This window comes from Plectropomus leopardus, chromosome 6, assembly GCF_026936395.1.
Source record: "Plectropomus leopardus strain MGB_pleo_1.0 chromosome 6, ASM2693639v1, whole genome shotgun sequence".
Taxonomy (NCBI): domain Eukaryota; kingdom Metazoa; phylum Chordata; class Actinopteri; order Perciformes; family Serranidae; genus Plectropomus; species Plectropomus leopardus.
The window spans coordinates 23,601,257-23,624,076 of NC_142181.1; the positions used below are offsets into that span (position 1 = coordinate 23,601,257).

At 37.2% G+C, this 22,820-nt stretch overlaps 2 protein-coding genes across 3 annotated transcripts; both read right to left on the minus strand.

Moving 5' to 3' along the window:
• Positions 1-958: 958 nt before the first annotated feature.
• Positions 959-7,852, minus strand: LOC121943449 (zona pellucida-like domain-containing protein 1). Its single transcript, XM_088079034.1, has 10 exons — positions 7,745-7,852; positions 6,863-7,089; positions 6,467-6,651; positions 6,311-6,383; positions 6,125-6,222; positions 4,102-4,182; positions 3,841-4,012; positions 3,424-3,598; positions 3,164-3,193; positions 959-2,487 (listed from the first exon to the last, which is right to left on the minus strand). The coding sequence occupies exons 1-10, from the start codon at positions 7,845-7,847 to the stop codon at positions 2,402-2,404; spliced, it is 1,230 nt and encodes a 409-aa protein (XP_087935160.1). The 5' UTR covers positions 7,848-7,852; the 3' UTR covers positions 959-2,401.
• A 2,811-nt stretch (positions 7,853-10,663) lies between these two features.
• On the minus strand, positions 10,664-17,820 carry LOC121942776 (zona pellucida-like domain-containing protein 1). 2 transcript variants are annotated; one of them, XM_088078293.1, is made up of 11 exons: positions 16,708-17,820; positions 16,008-16,123; positions 15,681-15,907; positions 15,232-15,416; positions 15,070-15,142; positions 14,879-14,976; positions 14,353-14,433; positions 14,092-14,263; positions 13,867-13,978; positions 12,187-12,216; positions 10,664-12,063 (listed from the first exon to the last, which is right to left on the minus strand). In XM_088078293.1, exons 1-11 carry the CDS (start codon positions 16,719-16,721, stop codon positions 11,927-11,929), a joined length of 1,245 nt encoding a protein of 414 aa, XP_087934419.1. In that variant the 5' UTR covers positions 16,722-17,820; the 3' UTR covers positions 10,664-11,926. The 2 variants fall into 2 exon arrangements, with proteins under 2 accessions (XP_087934419.1, XP_087934420.1); XM_088078294.1 differs by lacking the exon at positions 16,708-17,820 and having other exon boundaries at positions 16,042-16,121.
• Between the last annotated feature and the right edge of the window lie 5,000 nt (positions 17,821-22,820).

Sequence of the window (22,820 nt, forward strand, 5' to 3'; positions counted from 1 at the left end):
GGACGAAGACAGCTCTACTGGAGGGATGGTCTCCACCCTGGCACAACTGTCTCTCGCTTTTAAACAGCAAACTATCTTACTGTCTACAACACTAACACGCGCCGCTGCTCACTGATCGTTTCCGACCAGACCACGATCTCGCGGGTAACCGGTCCAGTAGCATCTGATGTCCCCAGGTCCCAGCCCATGTAAGATCAGTTCCACCTATTTGTCCTCTGTTTATAGCAGGCAAGGAGCCGCCACTTCAGTGCCCCCCTGTATTACTGATAACTGTGGCTCATTTCCATTTCAAGTTCTTACAATGTTAATGAAAATCAGATGAAAGAGCAGCCTCTAGATCAGCATGAGGAGGAGACTTCCCCTAAACAGCCCTTGCTTGTCACACAGCCTGACCAGGTCAAGTTGCAGCATCAGTGTGCTAGTATTCAGTCTGCTGAGCCGGGTACTGACGGTCGAACCCTTGTTCTGAACTTTATTATGGTCTTATGGTCTGGGGATAGTTCACATAAATGCCAGGAGCCTTTTACCAAAGATAGATCTTTTGAGAATCTGGGTTAGTAACACAGACCCAGACATTATTGTAATTTCAGAGTCCTGGTTAAATAATAATGTTTCTGACTCAGACATTGATCTTTCTGATTTCTGCATTTTTAGAGCGGATAGAGTTAAACAAGGTGGTGGAGTGGCTATTTATGATAGGAACAATTTAAGTACTTCCGTAAACAATCTCCACCTCTGTCCCCAGTCAGTTTGAGCTATTAGCCATCAGCATCAGGCTGGGTCAGCGTGGTTGCCCTCTGGTTATTGTAGGCGTATATCGTCTGCCCTGCCCTCCGCTGGTCCAGATACCCTAAATAATTTATTTGCTCTTTTTTTTCTTTAATCACCTCTGAAGCAATCATTTTAGGAGATTTTAATCTTGATTTGATGTCTCCTGCATCTGATGATTTAAAAGATATTTGTACTGGACTAAATCTTACCCAAATGATAACAGAACCAACCCGACCTAACATGAAATGTCATAGTCATTCCTCCCTGCTAGATCGCATTCTTACCAAAAGGCCATATCATTATGCATCATTATATATTAGCTATGTGTTTCCAGTGGATTTCAGTTATCACTGTCCAGTGGGCTGTGTCAGAAATGATAGAGTGAAGAGATCAGAACCACAGTATTTCTGTAAGAGATCTTTTTAAAAAAATTGATGAACAGGCTTTTTTACATGATATATATGTCCGTGATCTATCTCTTATAAATCTCACCCCAGATGCAGACCAAGCACTGCAAAATTTTCTGTCCATTTTTAACTCCTTAGCAGACAAGCATGCACCATTTAAGAGACTTCGGGTAAAAAATAGATCTAACCCCTGGTTTAATCGTGATCTAGGTGACCTTATTCTAAAAAGAAACAAAGCCTGGGCTCTACTGCTAGTGATGTAAACTGGAAAACTTTCTGATAAATGTGCTTACATAGTAAAAAGGGTGAAAACAACATACTACATAAAAAACCTGTCTGACTGTGGTAACAACTCAGGAACTTTCTGGAAATTGGTCAAATCCCTTAAGGGTATTACTCCATCCTCCCTTCCTAAACAGATAGTACTTGACTGTAAAGTTTTGCATGATTAAAAGGAGATTTGCAGTGCTTTTAATAATCATTTTATTGGATCAGGCTCTCTGTTTGAGCAACTCAGTGGCATGTATGAAACACTTAAGAGTCATTAAAAATGTCTCCACTGCCTCAGAGGAAGAAGGGGTCTTCTTTCCACAAAACATTTCTTTCTCATTTAGGCCGCTCAACCCTTTTGAAGTTCATCATCTGTGGCTTTTGATAGCCATTGCTACTAGTTGTTTTTGTTGAATTTGTTGCTGTTGAATGTTGTATCCCTTTGGCCCACTGAATGTGAATTCAGGGCATTGCTATCAAAGAGCTTAATGCTCAGTCAATTTTCCCAAAATAAACAATGGTTAATGATGATGATGATGATATGCTGTGCCAATACTCATTATATGACTAATATGACCATTAAACCACTTTCTGTTTAAACAAAGGATGTCATCATACATTTTTATTCTCGCAGTTACCAGAGATACTTGACTGTATAAAGAATTTCAATTTTATTTTTTATGTTTAATGTTTGAGCAATTTCAGTTACCTTCATTGTATTTTGCTGGCAGTGGAAATCTTAGAGACAGGTATCTCAATACCTGTGCAAGTAAAACTAAAAGCCCATGGATAGACAGAATATGCTGTTCTTATAATATTGGTGAGATCTATTTCCCTGTGTCATCTTTTTATTCTGTCTGCAACATCTCTCTCTCTCTCTCTCTCTCTCTCTCTCTCTCTCTCTCTCTCTCTCTCTCTCTCTCTCTCTCTCTCTCTGGGGATATGATTTGTTTTTAGACGGTGAAACAAATCATTAAGATGACATTACAGACCATTACAGCCACCGCAGGGCCGCTGTAGCTGCTCATGGATGATGTACCTGTGTGAGAGAGCAAGACAAACATTTAAGACTTTTCATATTATGATGGTGCATGTGTCTACCATTAACCGTGAAGAACTGTTGACTGTTAAAGTAACCTTGTAAAAGTAGTCTAAACACCTCAATGTCTCAGCCCATCATCATGCAGGTAAACACATAGACAAAGACACATCACATTCAGGGCAGACTGTGACCTTCGGGAACAAAATCAGCTTGTGGATATGAAAACTGAACCAAAAATTAGTATTAACAGAACTTGATTCTGTCTCTTATACTCTGGCTCTGTCAGTCTATTGATCCACCACTTTGGTTCACACAGAAATATCTAAACAACTATTTAATGGATTGTCATGAAACTTTGTACAGGCAGTTGTGGTTCACAGAGGCTGAATCAAACTGATCTTTTTTGTAACCCCTTTTGGTTTCATCATCCATATATCTAAAAGGAGGGCACATTAGACATTTTAACAAGGGAGATTATCTATTTTTAAGGTTTGCTGCCTGTGCCACCCCAATAATTTTCCCATTACCTCCCTTTAAACATTGCTCAACTGTGCAAGAGGTCAAAAAGACAAAAAGAAAATTTTGTACTGCTCTTCATGTCCCATCGTCCCAGCCCACTCATACAGACATACAAAAACACAAGGAAAACATCATATTCAGTGTAGATTCTTACCGTCAAAAACTGAATACATTTGTGGATCAGCTGAAAAAATAAACCAAATACTAATCAGAATTGACATAACTCCATTTTCATTACAACTGACACAATTAAGAGCTATTAAAAAGAGGAACCACATGTAATGTTAATTATTGCAAAACTGGAGAATGTTAAGGTTTACATTTTGCTTCTTTTCTTTAAATGTGGTTAATTCATAAATAAAAATATACAAGATAAAATAAAGAAACATTGTTTCTTTTTCATGTTTTGCTTACTTTTATACATGTATTTCTTTTTTGTTTGATAGAATGAAGGAATATCTTTGGGTCTGTGCCTGACTGTCACACCAGTGCTCAGTTTGCCCACACGGATGGCAGGTGAGGTGACTGTAGCGCTGTTTGGTGTGTACTGGGCCTCTCTCTTCCACATGCGGATCAATGGTCCACAGTCCTGCTCAAAAAAAATGTTGGTTCAAGCCTTTAAATCTACATAGTATGTAGTCTGCCTTTATGATTTTATTCCAAAAGTCATTGTGCTTTATGTTTGATGTCACAAAAATGTAAAATTAGATCATGTGCCAAAAACTGTTTTGGAAAACCAGCTGGAAGTCAGGTAAATGATATGTCCACAAAACTGAGCAACAGATAAGTTATAGCAAAAAAATGTAACTTAGAGTGCATTAAGTGACTCACAGGTTTTAAGCTGCTGCACAAGGACACCTCACAGAGCCTGGCGACACAGTGCAGGTAGAAAGTGGAAACTACCAAATTTTTATGCTCCACAAATCTGAAGGCCTCAAAGGAGAAGTGTGCCTCCTGAGACTCCCCATTGAGATCCAACTTAGTCCGTGGTTCATGTCGACACCTTGGGTGAAAAGGAGACAGGTAATGTGATGGCACATGTGGAAGTGCAAAGAGCTCCCCTGGAGATGAGTGTAAGCGTCAAAGACTCACCCCTCAAAGAGGTCATAATGGGCGCTGGGCGTGGGATATGGGTATGTTGATGCATAGCATCTGACCAACAGCACATTGAACCTGTAAGAAAAGACAAGTGGATTTTAAGTGTTTATATATAATTGATTAACTTCCTGTCAGCAAAAAGTTCAAACATTTAGTAAATACAGATATGATAGAGGATTGAGAGGACTGATACCACTCTCCTTCATAGGCGTTTGTTTTCCTTTTATCCTTTTAAACTGAGCCAGGCTAGCTGTTTCCCCCTGTTTCCAGTCTTTATGTTAAGCTAAGCTCAACTAACAGGCTGCTAGCTGTAGCGTTCTATTTAGCACGGTATTTAGAGTGCAGGTTGTCATACACCATTTGTGCATTTTGCTACAAAAAGGATGCATGACTTAAATAACCCACATAACTGAGAAGGCTGCAATCACATAACCAATGTGCTGATGGGTAATGAGGTTGTTGGGATGGTGGACAGGCCAAACATCATAGGACTTCCCCCCAGGAGACTAGTGTTTGTGTCCCATAAGAAAGTGAACTTCAAATTGTTTTGAAGTACTTAATCACCATGTTTTTGTTTCCCTAAACTTACAAAATTTTACTCGTCTAAAGGACCTGACACACCAAGCCAACAGTCGGTCTTTGAGCAAAGTTGGGCAGTCGGTCCTCTGTTGCCCTAGTCTTTGCAGTGTTTCCAGCACCCTTGGCCGTAGTCAGCCTTTGTTGGCTTTATTTCAGCCAATTCATGATTGGTGTTGGGGCTAAAGTTGAGAGGAAGTAAAATCAAAACAAACTTATAAAAGGTAAGATTGTTTTTCTGTTGCCGATGAGCTTAGCAGAAACTCTTCCTAATGGTTTGTGTTGTTGTTCACTGGCACATAAGTAATGTGCTTTGTACTTTCAACATTGGATTCTGTTGTTAATATGACAACTAGCTAACTAGCACCATGACAGTCTTCCGCTTTCCCTTTTTTAAATGACGATAATAGATGACCGCCGTCTGCTGATATGGAGACCCTTTCTCGCCCTCACACACAGGTGTAGAACGTATCTACTAGTTGGCCGTTGGCTGTAGTCTTTGCGGTGTGTTCACTGATTTTAACAGACTCCAGCACATCACCCCAAGCCTGGCTTCTCTTCATTGGCCCCCTGTGTGTTTTAGAATAGATTTTAATATTTTACTGATCACTTTTAAAGCTCTTCTGGGTCTGGCCTCAAGTTACATAACAGAAATGTTGATCCCATACGAGCCAGTTTACAACCTTAGGTCCTCAGATGGGGCACTTTGGCTGTTCCAAAGTCAAAAAGGTGATCATGCTTTTTTCATCAGGGCCCCTTGGCTTTGAAATGACCTACCTGAGGAAATAGGGTTTACAGAATGACTTCTTTTACATCACTTCTTAAAACCCATCTTTATTGACTTGCTTTTATGTGATATTGTCTTTTAATTCATTTTTATTTATTGTACCTGTCTCATTTATGTTTCATTTCCTTTAATTTTTGGTTTCATTGCTTTATTTACTTTTGTTGTTTTTGGTCTGTTTGTTTGTATTATTTTATAATGACATTCTGCGCTTGCATTATTTGTCCTTTGTTTTAATTTTATCCTAACTTTCGTTTCGTTTCGTCTCACTCGAGTTCAGTAGGACTGTTTGACTTTCTGTTGTGGTTTTGCCATCTATGTATTGCATTCCTGCTTTTGCTTTGTTTGTCAAATCACTTTGTAAACTCTGTTTTTTAAGGTGCCATATAAATAAAGTTAGAACTGTTTGGCAAACACACAGGCCACTTTACACAACGCAGCAGTTTGCTTTTGTCAGCGCTAGCTCTTTCTCTTTCTTAACCCAACCTACATAACTTTACGTTAGGTACATAACATCATTCATGGGTCACAAATTCATAAGATATCATAAACATTGTTATATGAGGATACATTGAAGAGTGGTATCTTGTCATGTAACTCTTAGCAAAAACATGAGTAAGAACATTTCCAAATATGTCAAACTATTCCTTTCAGTACCTGTCTGTTAGATCGGTTGCTTTAACTGCAACAAAAATCCTGGTTTGTGGGGGAAGTCCTGTTTGTGGCATATTAAGTATGTCTTCATACTTGTCATCCTGTTCCACAAGAAAATAAAAAGTTACGAGTTATAAAAGGTAAAAAAAAATGACACTGTCAAATCCTAAAAGCTGAAGAACATCTTACTTCATAGAGCTCAATACTCAGTGTGCTTATGAAGCTACCATCAGTGTCTTTTATGGCAAGACTCGCACCTGATCTGTAGTGAATGAGAAGAACTTGGATAAATCAAAATGTAACTCAGTCCTGCCTTTTTTAAGGCTGTATTCGTGACATACTCACACGGCCAGCTGAGTGTTGTCCAGGATATACTGCATCGGGTAGAGGCAGGAGAAACTGTAAAGGACCTGCTGGCGATAGGTAATCGTGCCCACAGTGGGATTAACAGAGGTAATGGTGCCAGAGATGTTGACAAACTGAAAATCTGAGAAGTCCAAAAACATTCCAGTCCCAACCTGACTGAATATCTATTGAAAAAAGAAGCATATATTTCACTCAAATCAGTTTTCAGATGAGTGCTTTTATGCACGAATTCAAGATATGACCTCCCAGTCTTTGGTTTTTCAGTTCCATCAAAAACTACCAAAAGAAAACATTTACCACATTTGCTTTTCTGCTATAAAATGAGATTGTCAAATAAATCAGGTAAAACAAAAGTAAAGCTGTTGTGATGAATACCTTAAAGTTATTTTGGCAGGATGAGATAGCAATTTCATTCAAGGGAAATGTGAATTTTAAGAGTGGTGGATTCGCGCTCCAGTCAGCAGTCCCAAAACACTCTGGTCTGTTGAACTGATTATTGAGGACCATCAGAGATTCATTGTAAGAAGCTTCGTACACCGAGCAAAGGTAGATGCGCACTTCAATATGCTCAGTGCTGCAGATCACAGTTATGTCAGAGTATTCTGGGATTGGAAAAAAAACAAACAAAAAGAACAGGAGGCTGTAAATGGAATTTTGAAAATAACATAGAGTACTTTGCAAAAGTCTTAGGCCACCATTGATTTGTTGTTTCAGCAAAGTTGTTATGAGGAAATACATACAGTATGTTTATTTCTCTGTCTCTTTATTAAGATACAAAGATTACAGAGAGCATGTAAGATGCATTAAAACACCAAAAAATCAGAACAAAAATGGCTTCTTTAGACTGAAGTCAATATTTAGTGTAAAACATGGAATTGTACAACCATAAAAAAGGCAGCTCAAATAATCAATACTGAGCTTTGGACGTGTCTTGAATGCAACCTGGTGTAAATATGCCACAAAATTAGTATTGTAAATCTCATCTTGTCTGCCCAAGATAGCTGAAGACATGCTAAGCTGAAATGGAGTTCAAACTAAATACTTGCAACTTTAGCCCGGTGAAGTTGTTTTTTTCTGAATTACAGGCATTTTTAATAATGTATACATACGTATTTCCTGTGGGCTATGCTGTGGTGGTATTTTAGTAAAGAGACTACTGAGAAATAGATATGTATGATCATTATAACAGGAAAGAAGAAGTTTTAGGTGGACTTAGACTTTTGCACAGTATTCTATATCAAAGGAAGTACTACAAACCTTTGGGTCTTTTTGTATTGCTAAGAAGACATGCGTCTGGTATCGGGGCCTCAGTCCTCAGAATGAGGCACACAAGGATGACCAGTCTCATTGTTTGGAGCATGGACCTGCAAGAAAACAGCAAAATAGGAACCAAGGCATTCACCGTCTCTATTCAAAAATACTCTGAAAGACAACATTTCTAAAATAAAAATGTCATCACACACCACAGATCAACCTAAACAAGAACAACAGCTGCAGAAATAATTGCTTTGAAAGAGCTACTTGAGTAACTCACGGTTGTGCTATCACGAAAATAAAGAACAGGCATAAATCTAGCTGGATTTTGTGATGATTCGCACATGATAAAAGAGAATAAAAGTGTCACTTTATATTAGTTTACTATTATTATTGAATTCACTTCTAGCAAACTGACCTGCACTTCTTTATTTTACCACATATCCCCCAAACTGCAGAGCCTATGAAGCCAAATACATACAATTCACTATTCATCAGATAATTGTGGCAAAAGCAAATGCAACATAAGTGACACTAAAATGAATTAAGAAACAATATTGGGTCTGTATTTGTTCCAAAAGTGATATACTATTCAGCATTTATACTGCATGGAAAACGATGGTTAAGTGAATCAAGGAACTCACCTGTAAGCCTTCATCTTGTGTCTGGATATCTGTAAATCTTTTCATTTATACTGGTGACCAAATGACAAAAAGCTGTAAGAGGAAACTTGTCCTACAAAAGAGTAACATTAGCTCGGTCTTTGTCATAAGATAAATGGCAGAAAACGCCCATTGCTATTTTATGTGTGAATATAAAAGAGCTGTTTGATCTTTGAGTGGAAAGTCCTGAGCAAGTTGGCATTTTTTTGATACAAACTATAATATCAATTAATTGAAATATTATGGTATATTGATAAGTGAAAAATGGCCTATCACAACGCTGACAATGACAATGCTAACCCGCTGATGTTTAGCAGGTATAATGTTTACCATTTTCACCATCCTAGTTTAGCATGTTAGCATGCTAGCATTTGCCAAGTTGCAAAAAGTACAGCTGAGGCTGATTAAAATGTTTGTACAGATGTTGTTGATTTACAAAATATTAAGAAGGACACATATAAGTAAAAGGACAGCATGTCGAGAAACTACATATATCACCACGCGGTTGTATGCCTGTCACATTGCAAGTACAGTTTACATCCATGTCTGTGAAAACATGGATGCTTCCCACACATCTTACCCCCAGCAGCACAGAAGATCTATGCAATCACAATTTCAAGGTGAGCACCCAAGGTTCTTGTGTTATGGCCAAAAACATGCTTTATGAGATCACTGTGACCTGGACCTTTTAACTTCTATCATCAGTTTCTAATCAATTGTCCAAGTGGACATTTGTGCCAAATTTCAGGAAACTCCCTCAAGGCCATCTTCAGATTTCATGAAAATGAGGTGGATGCAAGGTCACAGTGACCTTGACCTTGAATATCAAATTCTTATCAGCTCATCGATGAGTACAAGAGAATGTCTGTGTCAAATTTCAAGTCCCTCAAAGTGCTCTTGCATTTTTGCTTTCACAAGAAGGAGACGAATGCAATGTCACTGTGACCCTGACCTTTGAACACCAAAATCTTATCAATTCAACCTTGAGTCCTCTCGAACATTGGTGCCAATTTTGAAAAAAATCCTTCTAGGCTGTCTTGAGGTTGAGTTGAGGAAACTCCCTTGAGGTGTTCTTGAGATAACAGATGTTAGTACAGACATACAGATGGATGGGCAACCCTGAAACACAATGCCTCCAGCCTTGGCTATCGGCAGCACAGAGGCATTATTTGAAAAGAAAAGTATTGAAAATAAAGACAAGAAGACGAGACAAGGTGATAAGCAAGCCATTAGGGAGGGAATAAATACAACTAATAAACAGAGTGAAATCTGTTTGTATTTGGATGGATTTCAGGATAGCGTTGCAGTATGGATTTGGATAAGTATTTTCAATTCTTTCTAATATTCATGAATACAAACACCCACACACACAGGCCTAAATGTTATCCTGGTTAGAATTATACTTTGTAGATCTTAGAAATGTTGAATATACTGTATTTTATCGAACTGTTCAGGTTTATTTTCCATCCCGCTCATTGGCTGTCCATCGCATTACAGGACCCAACCAATGTGAGATGTTGATTATTCTCATATTTCCAGTTCAGTAGCCTATTTACCCTCAAGGATCAAAAGTCTTATCTTAACATCATTATTTATTTGTTGATTACAGTAATTTAACTAATTAAAGGCATCAAACTAATGTTGTGGAGGTGAAGTAAAAGGGCAATATTTCCCTCTGAATAGTAGTGAAGTTTAAAGCAACAGAAAACTGAAATACTTATGTAAAAGGCAAGTAACTCAAAATAGTACTTAAGTATATACTTGAACTTGTTTCTTTTGTTGTTCTTTGTGAGACATTGGCAGCATTTCTTGCTATGACTGTATTATCAAAACCAGGTGTTTTCAGCACTACATTGGCAGCATCTCCAGCCATTACTGTGGCACCAAAACTAGGTGTTTTAAGCAGGATATTGGTGGCATTTCCAGCTCTGACTTTGCCACCAAAGCCAAGGCGTTTTTTACCAAGACATCAGCTGCATTTCTAACTGTGACTGAGCTACCAAAATGTGTGTTTAGCACACTGTTGGTGCTATTTCCAGTAGTGATTGTGGCACCAAAATTGGCTGTTTTTTTTGTCTGTTGTTTCTTTTATGAGCAACCAGCAGTATTTCCAGTCATGATTTTGGCACCAAAACATGGCATTTTTAGCCAAAATGTGATCTTACATAGCCACTCATGACCAACAGTGTCGTTGAAACACAGGGAAATGTAAAACTTAGACATATCTGCTACATTATAACGTAAAAATGCTATATATCTGTGGTTTGCAGAAGCGTACAATACCAACATTTATTCTGGCGATTACATTGACAAAAACTGTTATTTAGATATTTTCATAACATTATAAACACTGGAACTGAAACTCTGTCAATAAGTAAAAAACCCTGGTGTTTTCTTTGATCCTAGTTTTGAAGCACACAGCTGCATTTTTTCATCTCAAGAATATTGCCAGGGTATGACCATTTCTCTCTCGAGTCAACACAGAAACATTAATGCATGCTTTTATTATCAGCAGAATTGTTACGGTAGTGCTCTACTTACTGGTCTTTCGAAGAAAAATATGTCTTTATAATGCAGTTATTGCAAAACTCCTCAAAACCCTCAGGTCTTCTGGCAGTGGCATTTTAAAAGTCCCAAAAGTTATAACAAAAAATCACAGTGGGGCATCTTTTTTATTATATGGTCAAAGTTTGTGGAACAGCCTGCCTGAAGACCTGGGGGAAGCAGAGGGGGTTGATTATAAAACTAAAAACTTACCTATCTACTCTGGCCTTAAATTGAACTTTACCTTTTTATTTATTGACTATTTATTTATACATTTTAGTCTAGGTTTTATGCTGACTCTGGTGTTTCCTCACTTAAGGTAATGTTTCTGCAGTTTCTGGTTTTAATAAGCACTCATATTCTAGAGATTTACTTAATTATAAAATCTTGCTTTGAAAAGTGATATGCAATCATTCTGACTGATTGACTGAAGTATCGAATGTTACTTATATCAGTTTTTTTGAGCATTTACACTTGTTAGTTTTCTCTGATTTAGTAGTTCAACTGTACAGTAAGAGAGAGCTGTGCTTTGATGTTCAGTTTAATGGTGTTTTATCAAAGAACAAGGCATGAGTGCTTTTTTCATCATTCTCATTGAAAACAGTTACATAAAGTTACATAATTTCTAGCTGACTACAAAAGATGCCAACGTTCATTAAATACTTCAATATGACTCCGACAACATGACTAAAATCAACACCTACTTATAATACACAATTATTGTACAGATTCTGTGCCCTCATCTCCACGTTAATAAACTATGTGATTTATGATATTTATAAAGTTTTAACCCTAGATTACTGCTGACCACTTTGTTATAACGCTGTGTGTGAAATCGAAAATAGTAGTATGACAGTGTGTCTGACTATTGTTTCTTGTTTTACTATCTCTGCAGTGTAATGGCCATGCTTTGTAGATGAAGTATTAAACTGTCAGTTTGGGAGATAGCTGAAGGGACTCCACTCTCAGTGAGTGTATCTTACTGAATGATTGGTTTTCTCTGTCTGATATATAACATGAAGTAAACAGCCATGGCAACGAGGATAATAGCTAGGATGACGATGCAGACAATTACAGCCACCACAGGGCCGCTATAGCCGCTCTCAGACGATGTACCTGTGTGACCAGGGAGGGAAAAAAAATCAGAACAACTGAAAATATAATACTTCATAGATACATTAATAAGGTTGCTAATTACTGACTGAGCAAGTAGTGACCAAGAAGAACCAAGATTCTTACCATGAGGAGCCGAGAAAGTTTGAGCCTCTCCTGAAAAATGTGAACAAAACTATGGTCAGTAATTTACATTATTCACTTTTTGTGTTGTTATTTATCAGATTAACTGATAAAATACACATGATGGCAATTTGCATTCTTGCACCAGTATGTAAACTAAAGCTTTGCATAAAGACTGGAAATAAAAAAAATACACCAACCTTTACAGCTTAATAAATAACATTTAACCATATCTTCTTTTTTAAATCAATACTTAAGTTTTCAGACCTTTCGCTAAGCTAACCGGCAGCTGGCTGTAGCTTCATATGGAGCAAAAATTTATGAAACTAATATTGATATTTGCATCTAACTCTTGGCAAAAAAGCAAACAAGAAAATTTCTCAAAATGTTAAACTTTTATATGAGCATAATATTCTTGTCTAAGTGTTCATTGGTTCACCTGAAAATAAGCATCATTGTGTTTTTATTAGAATGAGCCTTCTATAATTGCAAAAGGAGCAGGCCAAAACCCCCAGGAAGAACACTGAGATTCGTAGCCAATTTTTGTAGTGGCCAAACAGTGTAATTACATCCGTCAAATGATGCCCTGTAGCTCCAAAAACACTTTTCCAATAGACTCACATAGCAAAAGACACTATTTTTACTACTATTTTTTTTTGTTGTTGTTGTTGTTGCATAAAACGACAAAATGACTTGTTTCGCCAACTATAACATTTGGAAAGTCTAGAAGAGCCACACAATTTAATCTTTTCATCCCCATTCAAGTTAGAGGAGCTCAAGTAGTCAGCAAAAAGGTGCGAATGCTCTGTGGGCCAGAAGTACACAAGCACTGACACCGCTGTATCCAGCTGACTGTATACATCCATGCGAGGGTCCTCTTCCATGGAGTTTGACATGTTTCTACATTAGCCCAGAGAAGACAGACCAAAACACTGTTTCTAGACCAAGCTATTCATGTTTTGCTTTTGTGCAACAGCTACTGTAGTTTTCCTAAAGGCTTGGTACATGAGAGAAGTTTCAGTTGGTTGCAGTGCTGCAACCTCACCACCAGATGTCACTAAATTTTACACACTAGACCTTTAACAAAAGATACCGCAAGTAAAACTGGTTATTATGGTCCTGATTAATGTTTTGTCCTCCCAAGAAAAACATTGGCAGTCATATCAGAAATTGCCCTAATATGTTATATGTTTACATTTTAGTAAAAACTTTGGCAGGAGCAAAGGAGAAAGCAAGGTGTCATGACCTTTTGCTAAACCTTACCAAGTAAACCTTAATTATAGCGTTACATTATAAAACAGATTTTTGTAAAGTTTTTGAAGACAAAAAGAAATTATGTCATCCTGCTGACAGGGGTGTCAGTTCAGAAAAAGCTACTATGTGTCAGTCTAAGCATGGACAAACTATGTAATTTGTCATTTAATTTGGAGGGTTTGTTTATTTTAGAAACCATATTTTACTAATTATATAATTTATCTAGTAAAAATGACAAGTCCTGTTTAGCGCCACATATTAAGTTATTCATCATGTTTAAGCAAGAATCCCCTGTGAGATTAAATTAACCAAGAAAATCGAAAATTTTAAAGTGATATATTTGATTATTTCCATCTTTAGTCAAGATGAAAATCATTACAGTGATGGGATTAAGGGATATCTTTGTCAAAATTTGCCCTAAAGACGCACCACTGCTCTGTCCCACGGTAATGGCAGCCGAGGTGACTGTCACGTTGGCAGGGTCAGTCGGGTCTGATTCCTGGATCTCTCTCTTTCTCCTCTTTTGATTTATTGAACAATCCTGTTAAAAATAACAAAAAAAGATTACTAATCTCTGGTATATGAATTAACTACAGAAAGTATCTTTTTATCTGAAATCTTAAAATTAGGACTTTGGTATCAACATCAACTCACAGGCTTTAAGCTGCTGCACGAGGACACCTCACAGAGCCTGGTGACACAGTGCAGGTAGAAAGTGGACACTGTCTGATTTTTATGCTCCACAAATCTGAAGGCCTCAAAAGAGAAATGTGCCACCTGAGACTCCCCATTGAGATCCACCTTAGTCTGTGCATCACGTTGACACCTTGGGTGAAAAGGAAGCAGGTAATTTGACCACATATGTAGAAGTACAAAGAGCCCGCCTGGAGCTGTGTGTAAGATTCAAAGACTCACCCCACAAAGAGGTCATAATAAGTGCTGATTGTGGGATATGGACTTGTTGTTGCATAGCATCTGACCAGCAGCACGTTGAACCTGTGAAGGCAGACAGGTGGATTTTAAGTCTCTTTTCTCATTTATCTAACTTTCAGTTTACAGTAAATTGTCAAAACTTTAACCTTTTAAAACCTGGGCAAATTGGTTTCATTTCTTTCCAAAAAAAAATGGGGAGAAGGCAATCAGCTACTTAATACATGTATGACTTGGCTCAAAAATTAGCAAAAAGAAAAAAATAGTAAAAAAAATATATATATATAAAAAATATATATATATATATATATATATATATATATATATATATATATATACATATTTATTTATTTATTTATTTTTAGAGCTCATTTTTAGGTAATTTGCTTTTCATTTCTTGCAATTTGTGAGACATTTCTTGCCAAGTTGACCATTTGCTAAGGTTTCAGTGGTATAATAGCATCTGAATGCAGCACAAGAAAAGTGATCCAGGTTCCAAAGGTTTACATACCTCTCTGTTAGATTGGTGGCTTTAACTGCAACATAAATCTTGGTCTTCAGGTTGAGTCCCGTTCCTGGTATATTCAGTATGTTTTGGTAAGCGCTATCCTGTTTCACAGAGAAGAAAAAATAAAATTAAGTTATAAAATGCAAAAAGAAAAAAAAAAACAGTCCAATTCTAAAAGCTGAAGCAGGTCTTACTTCATAGAGCTCAATACTCAGTGTGCTGATGAAGCTACCGTTGTTGTCTTTTATGGCAAGACTCACACCTGATCTGTAGTGAATGAGAAAAACTTGGATGAATCAAAATGTAGCTCAGTCCCGCTTATCTCACACGCAGCGCTGTATTCATTACATACTCACACGGCCAGATGAGTGTTGTTCAGGATATACTGCATCGGGTAGTAGCAGGAGAACTTGTACAGGACCTGTGGGCGATAGGTGATTGTGCCCGCAGCAGGGTCGATAGAGGTAATGGTGCCAGAGATGTTGACATACTGAACATCTGAGAAGTCAGAGAACTGTCCAGTCCCAACCTGACTGATTGTCTATTAAAAAAAAGAAGCATATATTTCAGTGAAATTAATTTTCAGATGAGTACTTGGATGCATTAATTCAAGATATAATGAGCTTTCCAGTCTTTGGTCTTTATATAATGCTACTCATTTCCTTCAAAATTTACTGAAAGAAAACTTCCTCATCTGCTTTATTGCTGTGATATAAGATAACTAACCCTAACCCATCCAATAAATCTAACAGACAAAGTGCCTTAACATTTTGAATAAAGTTGTTAAAGCTGTTGTGATGAATACCTTAAAGTTATTTTGGCAGGATGAGATGGCACTTTCATTCAAGGGGAATCTAAATTTTAATAGTGGTGGATTTGTGCTCCAGTCAGCAGTCCCAAAGCACTCTGGTGTGTTTAACTGATTATTGAGGACCATCAGAGACTCATTGTAAAGAGCTTGGTACACTGGACAAAGGAAGATGCTCAGGTCCATATATTCAGTGCCGCAGATCACAGTTATGTCCGAGTTTTCTGGGAGGGATTTTAAAAAAAAAGGAGATTTTAAATTATACTGCAATTGAGATGTAAAAATAAAAAAAACTTTAGAGCATATGAAATAGATGCCACAAACCTGGAGGTCTGTTTGTATTGCTAAGAACACAAACCTCTGGTATCTGGGCCTCAGTCCTCAGAATGAGGCCAAGCTGGCACAGAAGGATGACCAGTCTCATTGTTCTGAGCGTGGACCTGTGAGAAAACAGCAAAACAATAAGAACCAAGGCATTCACCATATTCTTTCAAAGGGAAGTGCTTTTAAAGAAATCTTTTCTAATTTTTTGACGTCAAAGACGACCTGTCAACCCTCCTGTACATCAGGGAAAAGCCTACAAAGGAAATAATCACTTAAGTCCATTATGCAACTAACAGTAAAAGGGCTGAGTCATGATTTATGCATACTTAGAGGAAATTTAGATCTCTTTTTAGACATAATTATAAATAAAATACAAAATAGTAGCTGTTTTTTCTCATAAACATACATTTTACATATTGAGAAAATTAGAAATAAACTTCCATTCGTGATTCCCAAGAGATCCTCAAATTGTATCTCATATGTTGATTCAAAGGTCCAAATGAATCAAGAATTTTTTTCACAGTATTTATAAACATTTTTTTTCTATTGCTGATATAGTCAGGCAAATAGTGTGAAATAATTTTACAGATTTAAATATTTCCATTAAAGTACTGTCTTTCACAATGCATTAAACATAAAAAATTACCTACAGTATAAAAAATCTGGGACAAAGAATTGATAAAGTATGACAGGGACTCACCTGTAAGTCTTCATTTTCTGTCTCGCTATCGGCCAACAGATCTCCCCATTTATAGTGTCACTCCACAGGGGCGTGTGAGGGATGTAGCAGACAATAGTGTAACATGAGCTGGACTAGCATCTTCTATTTAAAAATATATTACATGTGCATTTGGAATTTTAACAACAATTCATCTAAAATAAGATATTTTTTGCACAGATCAAGACCTCAGCTTCAGTTTTCCCTTACCTTAACCTGCAGTTTTTAAGCTTTTTTGAAGCTATAGCCAGCTCTCTGCCACAATTTACTGGTGTTATGGTTGTTATGGTTGTTATTAGTAACAAATAATGATTGTTTCTTTACATATGTATGCAAAGTTGAATTTGTCAAAAAAATGGTAGACTGAGGTTTCATATGCCATTTCGTCACCTTTTGGAAACAATTATCTGAGATGTGGATTTTCTTTATCAGCAGTTATTCATCAAACAAGTTCGTTTACTTTTGAAATCATTAGCCATACTTTCCGGATTCAAATGCAGACATCTGACTTTCTGGTGACCATATGTATAATAACTCACAAAAACAGTGTGCACTAAGTGCTTTCATTTATCACCTGGCTAAAACAATTATCTGAGATTTGGATTTTTTTTTTAAATCAACATTTATCATTGCTGTGATTAATTGTTTTATTCATTAAATAAGTTTAATCTTCACTCTGAAATCGGTTACCACACGTTCTGGATCAAATGCTGAACTTTAAATAACTTTCAAGTGACTACTATTTATAATATTTAACAACAACATTATCAACATTAGTGCTTCCAGTGACACTGAGCCGGTTTTCTTATTTGTTAATCTAAAATGATCAGTCTCCATGCCATATGTCCACAGCGCTGTATTATTAATGCTATGATATTGATCTCAGCAGAGAGAATTTATTTTTGCTCATCCCAGTCCTCAGTGAGGTCAACATGTTATTTAAAGACAGATACAGGAAATTGAAACTGGGTGCTTTTCCTTGAGAGTTGAATGAGTTCCCTGGTAAGTTATTTGTTACTAAAGATGAAATATTGTAATCCATTCTTTGCGTTTATCACACTGTGCTGAAATAAGGATGTTTGCCAACACGGCATCAGATTCTGACTTAATCTCCTTTTGTTGCCACATTTACAGCAGTCAGCTTCCAGTAATGCATTAGCAACCATCTCACATTTTGTTTGGCATAGGATACATAACTTTATACTGTATGTAGGGTAATGCAAGATTAATGTCTGGTGATGCACGATGGAAAAACACTTGACCTATGTCCTGGGTATGGACAGGGAGAGCGTTGCATAGGAAACCATAATGTATATGGACAAACAGTGTTTTATTTTTCGTAGGATGGTGAAAGAGCAAGATCAGCGATCAGATCGCAAGTGTTCTCCTCAGAGATCTTCTGATGTGATAAAAGTCTCATTATTGTTCTTCTGAGTGCAAGTTTTGTAATGGATCAGTTTTTGTTATGGCCTCAGGCTGTAAATTGTAAATAGAAAATTTCAGTGCTGTTTTGTACAGTCTGCGGATGAAAGACACACCTATCTGAGAGAAATCCAAAGTCTTTTGTGAAGCATCATGACACGAAAGGGACTCCTGAGTAACTCAGGTCCCCAAAGAACACCACCACAAAGCACCATGAGGATACAGCCTGAAAAAGGTGCTTGTTAGATTACTTTAGACGTATCCGATGTCAAATGCCAGTTTTAATCACCCCTTTGTTGTCTAAATAAGCATTTGTCTGCAAGCAATGCCATCAGTGTTACTGAGGGCACATTTCTCAAAACTTGGACCCAGAAGCTGTAAATGTGGTCACCCTTGGGGATTATGATTTTAACTCGGTACAGACCTCTGGCATATTTGGGTCAGGACTCATGAAAGAAAACAAATGTTTGGTATTAAAATGGAGCGGATAAAGGTAGTGTTTTCTGCTGGTTTGTCTGAACATTCAGTTCACACACGTAGCGTTTTTAAAGAAAAACAAAACTTGGATTTTGACCATTTGAGGATGAACCGAACCTCTGTTTGAGCTTAAACATCTAGCCAGCTAACAATACAGGCTCACGCGTACTTATAAGGTATTAAATAACTTATTTGAAAAAAAAAAAAGAGATGGGGTGACGTTGATTCCCCTTGTTTCCTGGGAATAAAGTAAACCAAGAACGTGTATTCTTAGCTTTGATGAGATGCATGGATTGTAGGGCGCGGCTTATAACAGACATATCAGTATCAGCGTGTACATCACTTTATACGTAATAAGAAATTGTAGTACAAAAATAGTCATATAATATATCAAGATATATTTCAGGTCATTTAGAAAAATGTTCCCACTCTACATCCACTGTACACCACTACTCTGCACCAAGCATTTAGCGAATAGCTGCCAAAGATAGTGGAGCTTTGAGCAGCTAAAGAACCAGATATTTCCCTCAGGAGACCAAAAACAGAGTTAAAGTTGGATTTAAATTTTCCAGGTGGACTGAAAAATGACTCCAAATGAATGATAATGGTGCTCCATAACTGCTGTATATGTATGTATGCAGCTGTTTGGTATTAAATATCTGAGTTAGAAATAAACACAAGATAAGATGGCTTTGTTCCCTCGTGTTTCCTGGGAATAAAGTAAAGTAAGGTTTATAATATATAATAAAGTAAGGATGAAACATTTAGCGAATAGCTGCTGAAGACAGTGGAGCTTTGAGCAGCTAAAGAACAAGATATTTCCCTCGGGAGACCAAAAATATTGAATATTGAACTTATATTCACCAGGTGGACAGAAACACAACTCCCAATGAATGATAATGTTGCTCTGTAACTGCTGTATGTGTATAGCAGTTTTGTGGATGATTATATGTCAATGTTGTGTTCACAATTTTTTTGCACTGCCCCCCATGTGGCCAAAATCAGTTACTGCAGGTTTAGTTTTTGAGCTTGATGGTGCATTCACATGAAATTACATTAAATAAAGGCAAACCAGATATTCATTTCAGTGGGTGAGACCAACACGGTAAAAATAACTGAGGCAGGCAGAGAATATGCCCACAGAAACTATGCAAAGTTAAAATATTTGAACTTTTTGCCATCCTCCACTACAAAATATATAACTGGATATTATGTAGCTCATTCACACAGGGCAAAAACACACGCAATCTGGACAATTAATGGACATTCTGAGCAAATTACATATAATAAAAAACATTATGGTCATGCACGATGGTTTAGCGTCCTACCATTCTATCAGAAAGCTTGTTTTTCTTGTGGCATCCAGTAGCAGTTTTATGTCTGCTGTCTGCCTGATTCCATGTGAATGCAGCATTATAGAGGGTAGGCAGACTTTGCAGCCTTTGGGCAGAGCCTTGCTAGCTGTTTCTATGTCTCTAGTCTTTATGCTGAGCTAAACAAACTGGCTGAAACTACATACATGCAGGCAGATGCAACAGAGACATCTCTCCCCCAGACAGCAAATAAGCATGTTTCCCAAAATGTCAAACTTTTCCAGTGTGGAATTTTTATCAACAATGCTTGCTTGTTTTATGTATTTGTGTGGAAAACCAGATTTTCAAACTTTATATTAAGACAGAGCCATGACAGCTCCTCAAAAATGAAGCCAAAATATCCTGTTCACCCCCTGGTGGCTGGCTGCAGTGTGCATTGATTGCTTGAGTTCAAAATTGTTACTTGCAAAGACTTAACAGGGCTATAATCAAAGGCTGAATCCAAATGTCCACCCTCCGGTCTTGTAGACTGGGCCTTGCGGACTTCAATCATCCGCACTGTGACGTGTTCACTGTCATCACATAAAACCTGCAAGCTCTGATAGATAGGCCCGCCATACCAGATCTTTCACTTGTTGCAGTAGAAATGTTTGACAGCTAGAGTCATATACATGGTAATCGCTTCTGTCATATTCTATGTGTTCATCCGTCCATACAAATAACAAAATCTAAATTCCATGTATAGGCTTTTTTGTGACAAAATGATATTCACACTTTTCTATTCAACATATAGGCTACACATACTGTATCTTTCATGGTGTGGTTTTGTGGCTCAAATGATTCAAGTAAGGTTTTAATACAGTAATTTAAGTGTGGTATATTTTTAGTCAGCATTTGGAGAAAAACAACAGCGCCATGTCTGTATTGCTATGAACTGTGGGTAATTAAACCTGCGAAGTCTGGTGAAGTCTACACCCCGAGTGGACTTTCTGGAAGTCTAGAGAAAATCCGCTTGAGGCCTCTCGTGGTATCGAAATTGTTGATTTGGACAGCCTTCAGCACTCAAAGACTTCCTGTGAGCACACCTGTAAAGTCTGTGAGTCTGCAAGTGCAGTGAAATCCAGAGATTTGGATTCAGCCAAATTTTTTCCCTAAACAATGAATCACATAATCACATGTGAAAGGGAATTATCTCTCAACACTGCAGTTGTGTGTGCACTTGCTGTTTTTCCTGAACAACCATACGTTGTTCAGGAATGGCAATCTTGGTGTGTTTATCCATAAATGTTAAAATCCAATAAGTCTTTAACAGACACACCTAGAGCAGCAGGGTAGTGTTTGTGTGGAAATGAATGAGCTTTACTTCATCAACTTGCACAACACTTTGCAACAAAGCCAGGCTACTGCACATGACACTCTCATGTGTGTGTGAATGTGACTCTCAGACATGTGAGGGGTATAAGACTTTACATACTCTCAATGGGAACAAAGGCATCAATGGACGTTTACAATGAAGCAAGAATGGCAGTCAAGTCTCAGGGGATAAAGCAAGTGTCTTGTCTCTATAGACTTGAGATGCAAAGCAAATTCAATATACATCCACTAAAGGGCCTCTTGGGAACACTGCAGTGAAAAATACAGTTCATAAACAGAATTACATAACCCAAGGCCACACTGAACAGCCAATGTTTTTGTACAATCTGACATTTTTAATCATGGTTTTTTTTTTTTTTTATGCCCACTAAACAATGTGAGGAAACCTGACTTAGGAGAGGAGGGTTTCCGGGTATAACAAAAGGATTTTTACTGACAAATTAACAGTTAACTTGGCATAACTGAACAAAGCTGAACTCAAAGTAGGGCGACTTACATTAACTTATCATGTGCACACAGCTACACACTGACATCCAAGGTTCAAAGTTCAAATAATGCAACCAGCCCGAACCAAATGCTCAAACAGACCCTTCCATCAGCAGGAGTCAACCGCGGCTGTACCATACTATTACTGCAATGGAGTGGTGCACCACTGAGTCCTAGAACGCAGAAATGAGTTAGCATTTTAGCACTCCCAGTTCCCTCGTCTTGAAGTCAGTGGGTTTTTTGAATGCGTTTTCAGTTAGATGCCTGAAAAAATGTGGTGTGATGTAACAAATTCATAATATTTCATTCCAGTACTTAAGTATTTTTTGGAAGTTTGTGTACCTAACTTAACCTAACTTTTTTTTGTATTATTTCTGTCAATTTTTGCTTCAATTTTACTACATTTGCTTATTAAAATGTATATTTTTATTCCACCACATTCCCCCTAAGTATTCTAGTTACTTACTACAAAATAGAGAAGGAACTGGGGAAGGGCCGGATGGACAAATAAAGGAATGGGAGGGAAGAAGACAATGGATTTTGCTCTTTAAATCCTTGAAGTTGTAAAAAAAAAAAAAGACTTAATTTTTCTTCAAATGTAATTTAGGCTCCATTTTAAGATGGTGTATATTACGAATACATAAACGTCATAATCCTAAAAATTCTGACCACTTGCTTTTTTATTAACTGCATTTATTTGTACTTTAACTTTCAATACTTAAGTAGTAGTATTTAATATCATAAAATTACTTTTGATACTTGAGTAGAGTAAATATCAGACACTGTAAGAGTTTTACTAAAGTGATATTCTAATAGTTTACTTTAACTTCTACCGAAGTCATTTTCTGGTAAGAAATCTGTACTTACACTCAAGCATGGCTTTCCAATACTTCATCCACCTCTGAAATGAGGTCTGTGGTTAACACAAGCTTAACAAAGTTGTGTTAATCAAATTTTGTTCTACGACATAAAAATGTCAGCTAATAACCCACTTGTGAGTGTTTTTTTAGATGTTTAAAAAAA